Source organism: Prionailurus viverrinus, chromosome C2 (assembly GCF_022837055.1).
Source record: "Prionailurus viverrinus isolate Anna chromosome C2, UM_Priviv_1.0, whole genome shotgun sequence".
Taxonomy (NCBI): Eukaryota; Metazoa; Chordata; class Mammalia; order Carnivora; family Felidae; genus Prionailurus; species Prionailurus viverrinus.
Genome location: NC_062569.1, coordinates 71,912,101 through 71,929,970, shown reverse-complemented (window position 1 = coordinate 71,929,970; position 17,870 = coordinate 71,912,101). Strand labels below are relative to the sequence as shown.

The 17,870-nt window shown below is 44.8% G+C and overlaps 1 protein-coding gene and 1 non-coding gene across 2 annotated transcripts in view; both read right to left on the bottom strand.

The window, feature by feature from the left end:
* The window catches only part of USP13 (ubiquitin specific peptidase 13), a 119,904-nt gene extending 109,308 nt beyond the window's left edge, over positions 1-10,596 (bottom strand). The window contains exon 1 of the mRNA XM_047874640.1: positions 10,342-10,596. Coding sequence (XP_047730596.1) covers positions 10,342-10,509 — 168 coding nt within the window. The 5' untranslated portion in view covers positions 10,510-10,596. The remainder of the gene's footprint in view (positions 1-10,341) is intronic.
* A 2,970-nt stretch (positions 10,597-13,566) lies between these two features.
* On the bottom strand, positions 13,567-13,709 carry LOC125175939 (U4 spliceosomal RNA). Its single transcript, XR_007156073.1, has one exon. It is a non-coding gene; the product is annotated as a U4 spliceosomal RNA (small nuclear RNA).
* Between the last annotated feature and the right edge of the window lie 4,161 nt (positions 13,710-17,870).

The following is a 17,870-nucleotide window of genomic DNA, read 5'->3' as shown; positions in this document are numbered from 1 at the left end:
CACCCACTGCATATTCGGTCACTAAGCTACACTGATCAAAATTTCTGAGTTTGTTCCCGCCACCCTGCCATCTCTAGCCCCACTGTCATCACCCCAATGAAAGTACCCACCCCCAAAACTACAGGAGCCCTAGCTCGATTCGCGTTCAAGCTCTCCCCACCTCTCAACCTCACTTCTCACTCCACTTCCAGGACAGCCACAGCAAATAACCACTGTCCCCTAGCTCATAACTGGTGAGCCCATCCGGCCTAACCTTACAAGACCCACCATTACAACCCACAGAGGATTCAGTCCTGCTTTCCAGTCTCCCCCTCTTCCTTACATGTGTGTGGAACTTGGTCCCAGCTCCGTGCCTCGGTCCCCTCCTCCCACAAAATGCCACTTTTTCAGATCCCATCCAGGTGTCCAGACCAGTAACTTTGCCAGATTTTACTGATTATTCATTCTCATGTCTGAAATCTCCATACATTACAAGTGCCATGTTATTTAAAACTTAAATACCCTATTTAGTGCTGCAGGGTCTAACCTCCTGATACATCAGGGCTTAAGTCACTTCTGTGTCATATACCAGTCTTTGAACAAGTCCCTGAACAAGCTACCTAACCTCTCTCTCAGTTTCTTCTTCTGTAAAATAGAGTAACAATAGTAGTTATAATTTACAAGCCAGTTACTATTGTAATTAAATGAGATGTATATAAAAGTACCCAGTACCGTGTTTGACACCTAACAGATACACAAAATTGGCACTCATATTCCACCATGCTAGAAACATCCATGCCATACCCATCTTTACTGTGGTCCTGTTTCCCTCCTAAATACTCCAACTCTCCCAGGGCAGTGCTACATGCATTGTAGGTTCTAAGTAAGTATTAATGCTTGCTAATTAACACAAAACTTTTATTTAATTAATTAATTTATTTTGAGAAAGAGAGAGAGAGAAAGCCCAGGAGCACAAGCAGGGGAGGGACAAATAGAAAGAATCCCAAGCAGGCGCTGCACTGTCAGTGTGGGGCCCAATGTGGGGCTCGAACTCATGAACCATGAGATCATGACCTGAGCTGAAATCGTAAGTCGGACACTTAACTGAATGAGCCACCCAGGTGCCCCCAAAAAATTCTATTTTTAATCTCATCACAGGAAGCACATACTATTGTGTACCTCAAGCAACATCTCTAGTCTGCAGGCATGTTCCAGATTCATTCAATTCTTGTCATTATTGTATTGGCCTCCTGTTCCAGCCCTAAAAATAGCTGCTCTTGTTCCCATCTTCCCTATGCACGGGGACAAGGGGAGTCCTGGGCTGACGGCCCGCAATACTGGACGTGAGCAGCAGCACAGATGCCTGAGCTACATCCACAGAGACCAGCCCTCCTGTCACTTCCCTCAGGGCCACCATGTGTGAACACCTCTACCAAGATCCCTGTGGCATCTAGAATCACAACACACAAAACACTCAGCAAGTACCCAAGACAATTTTCCCTAGCTTGACAAGGGTCAAGCTTACAACTTTTCAGATTATAATATGACAGAATAAATATATGGTATTGGTTAATTTTAATAACATTTTTTATTCCAAAAGATATGCTCATGATTCTTAAAAAATAGGGGGAAAAAAGGGACAGATGCAGCATGACTAGCACAGGTCTACAAATGGCACAGTCTTCTGTCTTCTCTTTTCCCTTTAATTCTCTAAGACCCCAACTGTTCCGTGTCCTCGACAAGCAGTATCCCAACCATGATGGAGATGTACAGAGTGTTTTGAAAGCACAGGAAAACAAGTGTCTAACTCAGCTGGGGGGCGGAGGGGCAGTGGTGAGGGCCTCACAGAGAACAACCAAGCTGGTTTTTAAGGATCAGTGGGGTTTTCCCAGGGGGGTGAGAGGCTGGGAGAAGCCATTCCAGGCCAAGGGAAGAGCATAAGCCAACACATGGAGTGCTGAAAGCATGGAGCGTGTGAAGGCGGCAAAGTCCCTTGGCCAAAGGGACTGTAAGTAGAGGGCGGGTGCTAAATAACAACACTGGCAGGGAAAGTTGGATCGACTTGGTAAACTGATTTGAGGTGCTGTGTTAGGAAAGTCTCAATGGTGCTTTGAAAACATCTAGGCAGGGAAATGGCACGGTAAGACCCATGTTTTAGAAAAACTGAGTGCACTATGGCAGACTGGAAGGGAGGCAAGGTAGTCAGTGAAGAAGCTTCTTGCACAAGAGTCCAGGCAAGAGATGATAAGGGCTTGGGCCTGGGCCGAGGATAAGAAAGGAGCCTACACCAGAACTGGTCTCTAATGGGAGCCACACCACATCCACAGCAGCATTACACACAACAGGCAAAGAGTGGGAACAACCCAAGTGTCCAGCGGCACGTGAATGGATAAACACGATGCATTATACACATACATTGGAATGTTACTCAGCTTTAAAAGGGAAGGAAATTGTGACACAGGCTACAACATGGACACCCCCTGAAAACATTATGGCAAGTGAAATAAGCCAGTCAAAAAGGATGACGACCGTGTGATCTTGCTTAGATACAGGACCTAGAGCAAATTCATAGAAACAGAAAATAAAATGGAGGTTGCCAGAGGCTGGGAGGATGGGGCATGGGGAGTTATTGTTCAAGGGGGGGACAGAGTTTCAGTTTTGCAAGATGAAGAGTTCCAGAGATGGGTGGTGGTGATGGTTTCGCAACAGTGTGAACGTACCTAAGGCCTACTGAACAGCAGACTTAAAAACGGTGAAGATGGCAAATTTTATGTTATGTGTATTTCACAGTTTCTTTAAAAGCAGGAGAGGGAGAGGGAGGCAGAGTTGATAATATTGTACATCTCCTAGCCTGTGGCCCTAAATGAAGCACAGCACCTTTACGGAGCTCCAGTCCACAGAAGGACAACACAGGGGAGCGGAAAGAGAATTCGGAGTTGCACAGATGTCCAGACTCATTACAACTGAGAACAAAAACTTTCCCAAAAGGCTCCCTGACAGGATCAGCATCGTCCCTTACACTCCTGAACTCTAAAAACGATACAACTTAAAAGGTAATTAACGGCAGCCAAAAAGAGATAGGAAATGACTTCTTCATTACTCATTTGGAAAAGTGGGATTCTAGCGTACATGGGGCAGATTACACAAATAAATCAATTCACTCCTTTCTGAAACCCAAAGAAAAGAACTGTAAAAATGTTATTTTCTTTAAAGTGTATTTATTTTTGAAAGAGAGAGAAAGCACAAGTCAGAGAGGGGTAGAGAGAGACAGAGAAAGAGAGAATCCCAAACAGGCTCCACACTGTCAGTGCTGAGTCCGATGCAGGGCCTGAACCCACGAACTGTGAGATCATGACCTGAGCCAAAGTCAGACACTTAACCAACTGAGCCACCCAGGCACCCCGCAAAATATTATGTTTTTAAACACATAAACCATAGAAACAGGACTGAAGATGGAGAAGCACTAAAAGACTAAGACGAGCTGACAAAGCTGAACCCTAGGCCTGCAACAGAGAAAACCAAGACCCTATCTTACATATACCCCTGAATTTCCAAAAGGCTCCACAACCGGCAGCTCCAGGTAACTCTGGAAACTGGGGTGAAACAAGGGGTAAAACAAGACGGAAAGTTTGGGGGCGCCTGGGTGGCTCTGTCAGTTGAGTATACAACTTCATTTAAGCCCCACATCAGGCTCGTGGGAGCCTGCTTCGGATCCTCTGTCCCCCTCTCTCTGCACCTCCCCTGCTTGTGCTGTCTCAAAAATAAACAAACATTTAAAAAAAAAGAAAAAGGGAGAAGGAAGGTTTGGAAATCCATCCAGGTAAGCAGTCAGAAACCCAAATCCCTCCTCTACTCCCAGTGGTGCCTCCCACACTGGTAACCCCTGGAGATTTATTCTCTGAAGCAGGTAAAAACACAGCAGTCGGGTCTGTGGGACAAGGAGTTCAGGTAGGAATAAGGGTTCCATTCTGAATACATGGAGACTTAGAGGTGTATGTGTAATGTATGTCTATCAGTCCAGATGTAGACCCAAAATACCAACTATTCTAGGTATTTCAGGCAGGGAGGCATTTAACACAGGGCATTAGAGGTTTGCATAACAATCATGGCTGGAGCTGTGAGAGCCAAGGTCAAAGAAACCACCATTCATGTTCAGGAAATCAAGATGCACAAGCATCTTAAGAAACTGCAAAGATGATCCCAGCTCCCCCATGGCTGAGGTAGCTCGGAGTCCCAGACGGATACTCCGAAGCTGATGAAAATCCCACATCTGGTATGTGCCTTTGCTGCAATAGCAGTAGCACCTTCTTCTGAAACTCTCGCTGGCAGAACCGAAATCAGAACCCTCCTGTCAAAGGATTCTGGCAACTGTAGTGCCCAGGTTCCCAGCCCCTACAACATGGGAGATGGCTTAACAAAACAGGTTGAGGACCGGGAGACCGTACCCAGCCAGTATCCAACATCCAGATGCCAAGACCACCCTCGCGCTCTCCTCCCACTCAGTTCCCTGCTCCCCAAGTACCGGCGGGCAGACCTTCCCTTTCCCGGCAAAAGAGGACAAAAATCTCCCAGCCAGTGGCCAAAGGAAAAAAACAGGGTGCTAAAATTTTAGGTTCTCAGAGAAACAGCCCAGCCAGATCACACTACAGTGACGCTCACAGAAGAATAAGGTATTCTCATCTCCAAAAAGGCCAACAATTCCCAGCAAAGTAGCTGTAATTTTTTTCTAAAGGAGTCAAATTCTCTACATTTTAATTTGCTTCAAAAAAATGGACATGAGTTTAAAAAATAATGTACATGACACATGACTTCTATAGTTGAGCTAAGATTAACAATCAATTATTCAATCCCCACATATGTGAAAACGTGAACCCATAAAAGCCACAACACAGGTGAGATGTGTTACTGAAGCAGCCAGTTGTACTTTTCTTACCTAAACTCTAGATCTTCGGTTTTCAAAGTATGACCTGTCATGCCCCCAAACCCTTAGTGATCTACAAGGTCAAAACTATTTTCATGACATGAACTTATCTGCCTTTTTTACTCCTGTTCTATCCTGAGCGTACAGGGGCATTTTTCAGAAGACTACATGACATCTGATGACATCATCAGCCTAATAACTAACAGAGTGGAAGTTGTTTTCAATTTTTCTGTCTTAATCTCTAATATGGTAAATATAAATAGAAACCACACAAAATCTCTTTGGGGTCCTTGAAAATATCTGAGTATACAGGGGTCAAGAAACCTGAGAATCATTGCTATAAAACAATGTTTTAGAGGCGCCTGGGTGGCTCAGTCTGTTAAGCATCTGACTCTTGGTTTCGGCTCGGGTCACGATCTCTCGGGTCATGAGTTCAAGCCCTGGTTTGGGCTCAGCACTGCTGGTGCAGAGCCTGCTTGGGATTCTCTCTCTCTCTCTCTCTCTCTCTCTCAAAAATAAATACATAAACTTAAAAAAAATGTTTTTGTTAGTTGCTTTTAGAAAGGAACTTTTAATATGTAAACCTGATTAGAATTAGTTTGTTTATATCTTCAAAGAGGAAAAAATAAATGTTTTACTATCTTGTATCTGTTGATCCCTTAGGAGGAGGAATTTTCTTTTTTTTTTTTTTTAATTTTTTTTTTCAACGTTTTTTTATTTATTTTTGGGACAGAGAAAGACAGAGCATGAACGGGGGAGGGGCAGAGAGAGAGGGAGACACAGAATCGGAAACAGGCTCCAGGCTCCGAGCCATCAGCCCAGAGCCTGACGCGGGGCTCGAACTCACGGACCGTGAGATCGTGACCTGGCTGAAGTCGGACGCTTAACCGACTGCGCCACCCAGGCGCCCCAGGAGGAGGAATTTTCTACACAGATCCCAAATTATTTTTCCCCTACAGTAACCACCATGATGACAAGTCTCATTGCCTGGAAGGCAGCTCACAGTGAGTCCCTAACAGGAACTGTTCCTACAAGTAAAGGATCGCAAAGCCTTTCCCAATGGATATGTAAACCAGCCCCTACCATGAGGCCCCAGTTCCCCAGAGTTTTACAAAGACTTTCAGGAATGTGGAGAACCAGCAGTGACATCTCAACATCACCAAGGGGCCTCAGAGCTTCAGAGAATGGGAAACAAGATCCCTCTGACAAAATAATGCTGATGCTGGAAGGGAAGGAGAGGAATGAGGGACTCTCACATCCTCTCGAGCCACCTCTGCAGCTGCTTGTCACAGCAGGTGTGGCCTGAGACCTCTCTCTTCTCAGCAGCTGCTGGTGCTAGGAAGCCTGCTCAGCCCCTCTGGCACAAATACAAACCTCGAAGAGTGAGAGCATTTCACTCCTGGAGCACCTTTGATCAACAGACCACGGGAGCCAGTGGATAAACACTCCCCTCGTCCATGTCCCAGGCAGAGAACACTGAGATACATTCAACAGTTCCCCAGGGAGTCCCTGGCTGGATTGAGCACCAGTGGTCCACTGCGGCAGCCGGCTCCATAACTCACTCTTGGATTGGCTTTCCCTTTTTCCTTTTGTTATTATTCCCTTGGACGTTCTTCCTCTTATGTTCCCTGGGATACCCTTCCAAAATAAACTGCCCATGCTAAGCTCCTGTCTCAGTCTTTCAGTTGACCCCACCTAAGACAAGGCATAAGATAAGCTCTCCACATCCAGACAGGTGGGGAAGAGACATAGCACAAGAGTGGCCCTCCTTGTCCCCATTCCTAAAGCTTGGCAAAAAGCTTCACATCTAGCAGATGTTTTAAAACTCCCAGTTAAGTGAAAAGAGAAGGAAGTGATGACAAACTATGGAAGACAGACTGTAACTGCTCTGTTGTATGACATAGACTCTACGTAAAATGGGCTTCAGAGAAAGGGATGAAGTCTCAAGTAGAAAGGGAAGGCTGAGAAAGACTCCCAAAGATGATCAAGAAAGGAAGGTGGCTCCAGGAAAGGAAATATGAGTCTTAGCCACTGGAGACCCAGAGACTGGCCTCCCCAGAGCTGGCAACCTAGAAGCTGAGGGGAGGCAGGACAGAGTGTATGCAGATGAATGAGGGGTTTGACAACCAAGGAGAGAAGTAGAGTTTATATGGTGGTCCATGAAGGCTTGTGAGAAAAGTGCGAACCAATGTCTTCACTTAACCACACCAACCTTTCTATATAACTCTGAAGACTGGGCTTACAACCCGTGACTGACTCTCTTTATCTCTTTCTTTTCTTCCCATAGTGATTACTACTTGGCCAGGCACTCTTCACATATTAATTTATTTAATCCACAAAACAACTCCATGAGGTAGGTTCTATTATTGCCCCCATTTTACAAAGGGAGAAACTGGACCACAGACAAGTTACACAGCTGGGAGACAGAGCTTGGGTTCAAACCCTGCCAGTCTGGTTCTCCCTCTCACATCTGTCCCCCACAGTCAATAAAGTTACCACATTCTACATGATAATCCTACATGATTCCTTTCACACTGTTTCTTATATGTTGTATCCTCAGCATTTTCAGAACCTATAACCACATGTAATTCATACATTTCCTAGGCATTAGTTGAGTTCCTGGCATATACATATGCCAGATGCTGCACCAGCAGCTGGGGATAAAGATGCAAAGTCCTCACTCTCCAGGAAAGTCCCATTACACATCTTGCAAGATGAACCAAGTCATGGAGAGGTGAACCTGTAGGTCAAGGTGAGAAGATGGGCCTGGGATGAAATTGGGATGAATTGGTAGGTGAAAAAAAACAAATTCTCACTCATTCCAGAAGTGTTACTGAGTATCTGCCATGTGCAAGGTCCTAGAAGACAGGAAGGAAAGGAAGGAACACTGAAATGAGTTACCATACAGTCCAACCCAATCCTCATACCCACACAGGTGAGGAATAACAAAGCTGTTCACACCACGCCTGAGAAATAGTAGATACATAATAAAAAAATGATCAATTTAGTCTTCCTCTAACTCCACTTTAAATCACATAACTTACAGTTTTCCATAACTGACCACATAAAATCAAGATCCTGTTGTAGGTATTCAAGGCTCTCATCGTCTACTCTCTACTTACTTGGTTCTGACCTCACTACTTATTAAATCAATCTTTTTCTTCCCAATACATCACAGGCAAATAAGGAGAACACATTCACACCTTATGTGTCTGCCCATGTGATTTACCTTTACTGCACGTTGGTCTTTTTTTATTTCTATCCATCTTTACCTATGGCTACTTTCAAAAGTATCCAATGCTAGGATGATAATTTTTTCCACTCACATGGTTTTGGCCTTTCCTCTACCACAGTCCTGTGGCACTTGTAGATTAAAGCCTCTGGTGTGTTTGGCACCAGTGGATTTAACTGTTTGGCTCTCACAGTCGAGCATGTAGGAGCTGGCACACAGTAGGTGCTCAAGAACCTGTATGTGATTCATGATGAAGCAGTACCAGAAAGAAAGATCTTGCGTTATAATACATAGTGTTTTGACATCACTTGTTATAAAACCTTCTTTCTCTTTCTCCTCATAGATAATGAAATATAATGATTCATCAGCCTTGTAAATAAGCCCAGTCTCCCCAAGGAACTTCTGTGACATGAATGAAATCATCATTTTACACTGGACACGATGCTTCTAGAATGGTGTTTGGCACACAGTTAACTCCCAGTAACTATTTGTGGAAGTGAATTAAAACAATCAGCTTTTTTTTCACACCTGCCACATACTATATAATGTGGTAAAGATTTTTAATACCAAAGTTTTAAGAATTTGAAGAGCAGCACAGATCAAATACAGTAAAAGTAGCTTTATCCACTCTACATGTTGTGCTATCCTGAAAGACTAGGCCACTCTCTTCTTCCTGGACTTCACAATCGGTCAGTTGCTTCTTAAGTTAGGGAAGACCATCATCCCTCTCCACCCTTAGGAGCTATTAATGGGAACCTGCCCATCACTACACACAAAATCTGAAAATGGCATTTTCAAATACTTTGTGGAGAACAGGATTTAATGACACCGCTGACAGTCACTTTAAGTAGTGTGATCACAGTATGTATTAAATACAACCATCTCATTCCACTTAGACCTTTTTGAAAGAAAATAAGTAAGTAATGAATGAAAAGCAAAATTTTTATCCCCCAAATGATCTGAAATTAGCATAAAAGAAAAACGAAATATCCTAGAGAGAGGATATTAATTCCGGGACTCCAATGTATAACAAACAAATATGCTTTGACATCAGCCAATATCAACCCACCAGATAATAAAGGATACTTTGGAAAATTGGTCTCTCATTTGGTTTTTCTTTTTTTTTCCCCTTCCAACGATACTCTACATAATGTGAATAAAATGTGTTAGACTATTGTTTGAAACCTGCCTCAGTCCCTCTAATCCAATGCACCTCCCAGTTGCATTGAGATCTGCCGGTGACACATGAGATCTAAAGTGGGTGGATAAAAATAACCTGGTCCTCAAAAAGACATGATAAACGCCAGACAGCTGAGTCACTTTGAAGCCCATCTGACTCTTGAAAGGGACATTCACCCTCCTTTTCCTTGTCACACATATACATACCACCTGGTGAAAAACACCACCAACCTCCCTGGGTGGAAGGCGGTGACCTGTCGTAACTTCCCCCTCCAGTCTCAGGTCACAACCCGCGACTAAACTTTTAATAATTTATACTAATGCATCTCAGCCCCAGCTACTCATTTAGAAGAGGAAGGGGAAAGACTTAAAGGAACCGTAATAATCCAGTAGACCCCCCTATTTCTGCTGCCCAATTGGAGGCACCCGAAGGTTTCCTGTGACATTCTAACGGGAAGAAAAGGAGTGGGGGAGCAATGCAAAGTGGAGATAGAAAAGCTCAGCGAGGAAATCAGAATTGTCCAGGAGCGGGAATCCCTGGGCAGAGCAAACGGTCCCAGAAAGAGAAGGCTTGTGCGTGTCTACGGGGGATCGATGCGGTCCACCCGCCCGCCCTCCACTCTCGCCCCGGGGAGGACGCAAATCATCCGCAACGTGCAGTTCAGATCAGGGAACTCTTCCATTGGATCTACCTTTCAAACGGTGGCGGGGCTGGGGCCAGGCAGCTGGGAGCTGGGGCCCAGTCAGCCTAGGAAGGCTGGCGGAGCTAAGCCTCGGCGACCCAGTGCTCAGCTGCAGCAGCCTCGGGGAAAGCAGCGCCCGGCACGCAGCAGGCGCTCACTAAGTGTTTTCCGAACTGCAGTGCCCCTGAGCCAACTCCGCCGCCGCGGGAGGAGGTCCCCCGGCTGCCACTGCGCATCTTCTCCCCCGGCTTCACGTGCCGCCCAGTTCCGCGGCTCGCGGCCGCCACAGGCCGCTGGCACCGCGACCCTCCCCCGAGGCGCCGCGAGCGCCGCCGAGCCTCACTTACGGGGGAGTCGTACGAGAAGGCGCACTCGTTCTTGTACACCCTGTCCCCCGACCTGGGCACGCGGATCGTGGGCATGTGGGGCACCAGCAGCTCGCCGATGTCTCCCGCAGCCATCTTCCTGCTGCCGCTGCCGCCCGGCATGCCGAACAGGGCGCCCCGGCGCTGCATGGCCGCGGCGCGCACCCGAGCCGAGCCGAGCCGAGCCGGAGCGCTGGATCTGCCCGCGACGGCGGCGGCGGCGGGCTGCGCGGGCGACCGGAGCCGAGCCGGGGCTGGCGGGCGGAGCGGGCCGCGGGGCGGGAACGGGCACCGGGGGCCTGGGGCGGACGAGCGGGCGGGGGGGGGGGGGGGAAACGCTGCTATTTTTAATCCAATGGCGAATCGCCGGCCCAGCTGCAGCGTCAGGCGGGGCGCTGGGGAGCGCCAGCCGCAGCGCGCCGGGGAGGGGGCGCTGGAGAGGGGCCCTGCGCCCCGATCCGGCTCGGCAGCGGGGGGCGGGAGACGAACCCCCGGGGCGCGGGCGCGGGAGCCGGAAGCGGGCGGGGGGGGGGGACACCCCCCTCCCGCCCCCGCCGACGGGCCGCGGTGGGGCTGCCCCAAGGTGTTTTCTACCCTAGATCGATAGGTTGCGAAGGGGCAACTCCGAGGCAGCTAACACAAAGGGCAGAATTGGGGGGGGGGGGGGGGGCGTTTAACAACCGCTTGCTTTTAAAACAGCTGAAGATAAAAGCGGGTACTTCCCCTGCCTGGGTAGGGTTAGGATTCGACGTGCAAATCCGGATTGCACAGCTCCGGGCCCAAATCTAAATTTGCGCTTTGCACTTAGGTGTTAACCTCACTAAACCTTGTTCTTCACTTTTTTAGCATCTAAAGCTTATTGAAAGAGAATAGAATAGGATCCAGTGAGGATGGACGTATATTTTTTGCAATAATACAGATTTTTCCTACGCATGGAGAGGAAGATCAAGATTTTTTTCGGGGAGGCTTTATATTTTTCTCTTTGGAACGTATTTTGCGTGATGTGTTCGAGGCTTCTGCGTTGAACATTGAGTAGCCTCGTTTGAAGATCTTATTCAGACACACATATTCCTGTCTTGCAGGTCCAATTCCTCAAAATAAATAATGAAGGGGGGGGGGGAGGACTAATTTGCAAACTAGCTTGCCCTACAGCATACTCATTTTCTCCAAAAAAAATTCTTAAAACAGGTTCAGTTCCGCTGAGGTTCGCTAACTACACCCAATGTAAAGGGCGGTAATTCCTGACAATTACTGGAACGCAGAAATAGCAAGAAATAGTGAATAAAAATGCTTATTTCTATAAGCCTCTCCCAGATCAAATTGTCTTTAAAATATCGGGTTTTTTTCTCCTTCCCATTATTTCTGTTACTCTGCGTGATTCTGCAGATGTGCGGGTTCAGCTGGGAGACAGGAAAGGTACCTAGAATTTGATGTGAAACAGGCAGAGATGAAACCTCCCTTGCCCAGCTCTTCTTTTTATTTTTTTTATTTTTTTTTTTAACGTTTTATTTATTTTTGAGACAGGGAGAGACAGAGCATGAACGGGGGAGGGTCAGAGAGAGGGAGACACAAAATCTGAAACAGGCCCCAGGCTCTGAGCTGTCAGCCCAGAGCCTGACACAGGGCTCGAACCCACAGACCGCGAGATCATGACCTGAGCCGAAGTCGGCCGCCCAACCAACTGAGCCATCCAGGCGCCCCGCTTGCCCAGCTCTTCCAAATTCTCATACCAACAGGCAAGGCTCAAGCAGACTTCACATCCAGGTTCATGGATGATGCTTGCTTGTCTAATTACAGGAAAAACTTTACCCAAAAGCACTCAAAACCTACAGTTTAAAAATTTTTTAGATTAAACGCAATTTAAATCGAGACAGTTTTTCACCCTTCAGACTGATTAACATGTATTGCGTTGGCCTGGGTATAGGAAACAGGCCTCATATACATTGTTGGTGGGAGTAAAAACAGTAAACAATAACAATATTATTGACCATAATTTTATATGCATATACTGTTTCCAGTATATGACGCTGCAGATGACCAGGAATTCCTCATCTAGACATTTATGCTACAAATAACTTCACACTGTGTAAGGATATTTGTTAGAGCATTGTTCATAGTAAAAAAAAAAAAAAAAAAAATGGAAACAGCCTAAAGATCCATGTGCAGGAAGTGGTTAAAATACAGCACTGTTGAGAAGAAGGAAGCACTTGGTGTGTGGTGATGTGGAGCAATATCCAAATCACATTACTTGAGAAAAAAAGCAAAGTGTATATCGGTGTGCAAAAGCAAGGACTGCATGCAAGGCACTCTGATACACCCTGCATACCACAGGCCTTCCTTGCAGGTGGTTGCACCTGTGGTAAAAATTCTATCTATACACATCCAGAGGCTACTATATATATATATATATATATATATATATATATACACACACGCGCGCACGCGCACGCAAGCGTGCACACACATAGTATATGTGCATGCAGGTGCATGCATGCGTGTGTGTGTCTGTGTGTTTGGCCTTCAGATGTTTCTAGAAGACTACATAAGAAACTAATGACAGTCAGGCTCTATGGAGAGGAACATAAAGCCAGCGATTAGAGAGCGATCTACAGCCAGTCTTTACCTTTCTCTAGAAAGGTACGTTTTTATTATGTGCAACTATTACTTTAAAAAATAATTAAAGTAGCCTGGGTGGCTCAGTCAGTTGAGCTTCCGACTTTGGCTCGGGTCATAATCTCATAGCTGGAGAGTTTGAGCCCTAAGTTGGGCTCTGTGCTGACAGCTCAGAGCCTGGAATCTGCTTCAGATTCTGTGTCTCCCTTTCTCTACCCTTCCCCCACTTGCCCTCTGTCTTTCTCTCTCTCTCTCTCTCTCAAAAATAATAAAACTTAAAAATAAATAAAAATTAAAAAATAATAATAATTAAAACTCAATTATACACTCTAAGTTCAATAATCAGTTAACATGTTTTTGGTATATTAGGTTCACATACTTATATTGCTTTCAAGATGTCATTGCAAATGGGTAAAAACCAACATACATTTTGGCAAGACTGGAAAGACATGTAAAATTTAAAGAGTTATGTTTAGAATTTGGTTATAGGATTTTGTTTCTATTTTCAAAATGTCTTCAACGATATTACATTTGGTTTATAATATAAAAATGTACCAAGACAAAAAGAGAAACTTCACTGAAAAAACCTGGATCAATTACAGAAACTTTTAATTTAATTTTACAAATTCTACATATGAATTTATAACCGGACTATTTCAATGAGAAAAGTTTTCAACCAGCAATAGTGGTGCTTCATGTAAACCTCACTGGCACCAACACTGCCACTGCGCAAAGTTCAACCTGACTATTTTACTAATGGACCAGTTTCTGCATGTAGATCTTGATCAAAGAACAGGAATAAAGTGATGATGGGTAAACAATTTTCACTTCCAACATAAGTTCACAGTCCTTCTGAAGAGATGTCAGAGAACCTAAGACTAAGAACTAACTTGTGTCCCATCAAGTATTCAGTCCACCATGTCACTCTACTGCTCAAAAGCCTCTTGGTAGGACATTGGCAGTGAGTTTGCCTCCCATGGCCTTGCATTCAAGGACCTCGCTCTTTGGCACTCTCTCAGACTTGACTCCCACACCTTCTTCTGGTGAGGTGGATTATATTGTACCCAGGGATACATGTACTTGTCTCCTAGCCTTGGTTGAAAGCTCTCCGCTCTCATTTGTATCTTCTCAATCCTTTCAAGCCTTTTCTGACTGTTCCAACCCTCAGGGATGGGTCTTAAATTCAGACAGCCCCTACTGCCTGTGCCTATCATCGCATACTGCCATGTGACTTCTTTTGTACCGTTAATTCATCTTCGTTCCCTATCCTTTCCCTCTCTAGAGATAATACACTGAAAGAAACTCTGTTTCTTAGGATCCTTGCACATTGTGGAAACTCAGTGGAATAGTGCGCGCCCATAAAGGTACTGCTCTGTTTATTTTGGGCACCCAATAAGTATCTACGAGGTGAATGACTCACATCTGTGACATTGTAATAGATATGTTTTGCAGTCAGCTTTGTGTTTTATGTAAAATACATTGTTTCACAAATGCTGTTCCCAGAACTGACATAGGTTACATTAAAACATGACATGAATGCTACTGTGACTAATGCCAAAAAGGGGAATTGGGAAAATCTACAGAGAAAAAAGATATCTTAAGTATTTCAATTAGTGGAATAGCTCTTGACCTCAGATGCCCTCCAATAATGCTCAGTGATCTAGTAAAGCCATATACGGTGATAGCTTGTTGTGGGGCATATCCATAAAATTTTCTATCCTGGCAGCTAGCCTCCACAAGAAGCACAGGTTATTAAGTGTAAAAACAATAGGTCACTGCTTGAGAAATGTACTGCTTTTTCCAATTAAGAAAATCTCTAGGGACTCCTGGGTGGCTTAGTCAGTTAAGTATCCAGCATTGGTTCAGGTCATGATTCTTGTGGTTCATGAGTTCAAGCCCCACATAGGCGTGTCTCCTGTCAGCACAGAGCCTGCCTTGGATCCTCTGTCTCCCTCTATCTCTGCCCCTCCCCCCTCTCAAAAATAAACATTAAAAAAAATAAAATTCTATATTACCATCAAAAGTCATGTTATAAGAATATTCACTGACATGGAAAAATGTTCACTATAATGCAAACTTCAAGAATTGGTAATAAATAAACATATACACTATTATTTGCTTAAATACATATACACACACACACACACATATATATAGGCATAGCATAGAATAGGGATTAGATTGGAATGGGTCATATGTTAATGGTAGTTATCTCTAAGTGAAAAAAAGAAATTTTGTGCTTTTCTGTGTTATTGCAATGTTTTACATTAACTATCCATTTATTATTATTTTTTAATGTTTATTTATTTTTGAGACAGAGAGAGAGCATGAACGGGGGAGGGTCAGAGAGAGGGAGACACAGAATCTGAAACAGGCTCCAGGCTCTGAGCTGTCAGCACAGAGCCCGATGCGGGGCTTGAACTCATGGACTGCGAGATCATGACCTGAGCCGAAGCCAGTCGCCCAACCGACTGAGCCACCCAGGCGCCCCCATTTATTATTTTTTTAATAGGGGAGATATTAACTTTTTATACTATCACTGATTATGTCAATTTCTTGGCCACTTGCCCTCTTTCTTATCTGTTTGTCCCTTTCACCACGCATATAAAACTAAACAAGTTTCTTATGGACAATCTGCATAAGTAAAAGGTAGGTTCACACTGGAATGAGCAAACTCCTTGAACAATTCTTAACATCAAGATGAGATAAGCTGTTAGTCAATTTAAAAGGAAATCTGAGATCCCTGTTCACCTCTTGGGGTTCTGTGATGTGTAATACTCACCACAGTTCTTCCAGAAGCCTGACTCATAAGTTACTCATAGAGATAGGTAGGCATATTGCCTTTCAGGCCAGTCTGACACCATCCCTACTCATGTCCACTGTCATTTCCATGTACACACAGGAAGATATGTCCTCTGCTCAGGTGTAGAAAAGACTATTGAGTAAAACACACACACACACACACACACACACACACACACACACACACACACACCATGGGGCCACAGATTACTTTTCAGGCTTCCTAGTAAATGGGCAAAGCAACCTAAATATGATACATACTGGCTCCAAAATCCAAAGAAACTCATCAAACATTGTGCCTCATTGTTAGTGATAGGGAGCTCAAGATGAAGAACTTAACCTTCATTTTTCTATATTATTAAACTCCCCTCCGGAATTTCACTGGGATGGCAAGCCCCTGTATTTCTCAGAATATATCTCCTACCCTCTGTCACAGGACATCTGCCACTTCCTGCTCCCCAGGTCCTGTCTGCACATTGTCATTACTGTCGGGATTAACATGATGTCCTGTAGATGCTGATGGCCAAGACCAGGAGTCGGTGCACTGCGGCCCATGGACCAAATCCAGCCTGCCATCTGCTTTGTAAATAAAGTTTTGTTGGACTCCAACCACACTCATCCATTTGCATATCATCTATGACTGCTTTGGTGCTATAACAGCAAAGTGCAACAGAAACCATATGGACCCAGAGTATTTATATCTGACCCTTTATAGAAAAGTTTGCCAACCATTGGTCAAGATCAATACAGGTTATACGTTATGATCCAGAATCAGAGAATTAGCATCACTTTAGACTTGTGCTACTTACCTCCAGATGATGGCAAACCTGTTTATCTGAATGGAACAAATGCTTTCACCAGATCAGTAGCTGCAAAACAAATGCCAGGAGATGTGTTCATTTGCTTCAGTAAGGAGATCATCTCTAGAATACCAGCTAAGTTGAAATCACCACCCTGTTAACTTTACCCCAGTCCACCAGCATTCTCCATTCTAATGGTGAAAATAATAGGAAATGATGGGAGAAGGAATGGGAATATGATAGCAATCATCAACTCTGTGTCTTCCTGGTCTTTGATATAGTTTCACTGGAAGAGCAGCTTTATTTCATGTTTACACTGTTGTTAGGGAAAGAAAACACCAGTGGCTCCCTCTTGGTTTTTCCTACTCTAGTCATGATTACTCCAACAGGGAAGGGAGCCATTGTGCAGATCCTACAGTTCACTAAGGTCACGTATTCCAATAATACTTTCAAGAGCTAGAGTACTATCTACAGGATGGGCTTGGGTCCCTCTCTGCCTACCATGAGGCAAACAGGAGTCAGAAGCTCACACATCAGGGGCACCTGGGTGCTCATTTGGTTAAGCATCCAACTCTTGATTTCAGCTCAGGTCATGATCTCACAGTTTGTGGAATCGATCCCCGCATCAGGCTCTGCACAAATAGCATGGAGCCTGCTTGGGATTCTCTCTCTCCCTCCGTCTCTGCCCCTCTCCCCCTTTCTCATTCTCTCTCTCTCTCTCTCAAAATAAATAAACACTTAAAAATAAATAGGGGCACCTAGGTGGCTCAGTCAGTTGGGTGTCAGACTTCGGCTCAGGTCACAATCTCACAGTTCTTGAGTTCGAGCCCCACGTTGAGCTCTGCTCTGACAGTGAAGATCCCACCTCAGGTTCTCTGTCTCCCTCTCTCTCTGCCACTCCCCCGCTCATGCAGCTCTTTCTCTCTCTGCATGAGAGAGAGAATAACATAAACATTAAAAATAATACAATAAAAATAAAAATAAATAAAATAAAAATTACAAAAAACCTCATAAACTCACATGTCATCTATTCCCAATAAGCCTCTGCTCTGGCAGATAAGAGTGGCATTCCACCAGGCTATAGTTCTCATCAGAGCCAGTTTCCAATAGTCTCTAAAAAGTTTGGATATTTCTCATTCTCCAGGACACAGTTACTAGGGGAGTGGTTACGGAGAAGGCTAGAGGGAAGGTGCACAGTGTCCATATTTGGTAATACTGTAGTATCTTTCTTGAGGAACCCAGCCTCTTCTTCAATCAAGAAGCTCTGTAGTAGGGGCGCCTGGGTGGCTCAGTCAG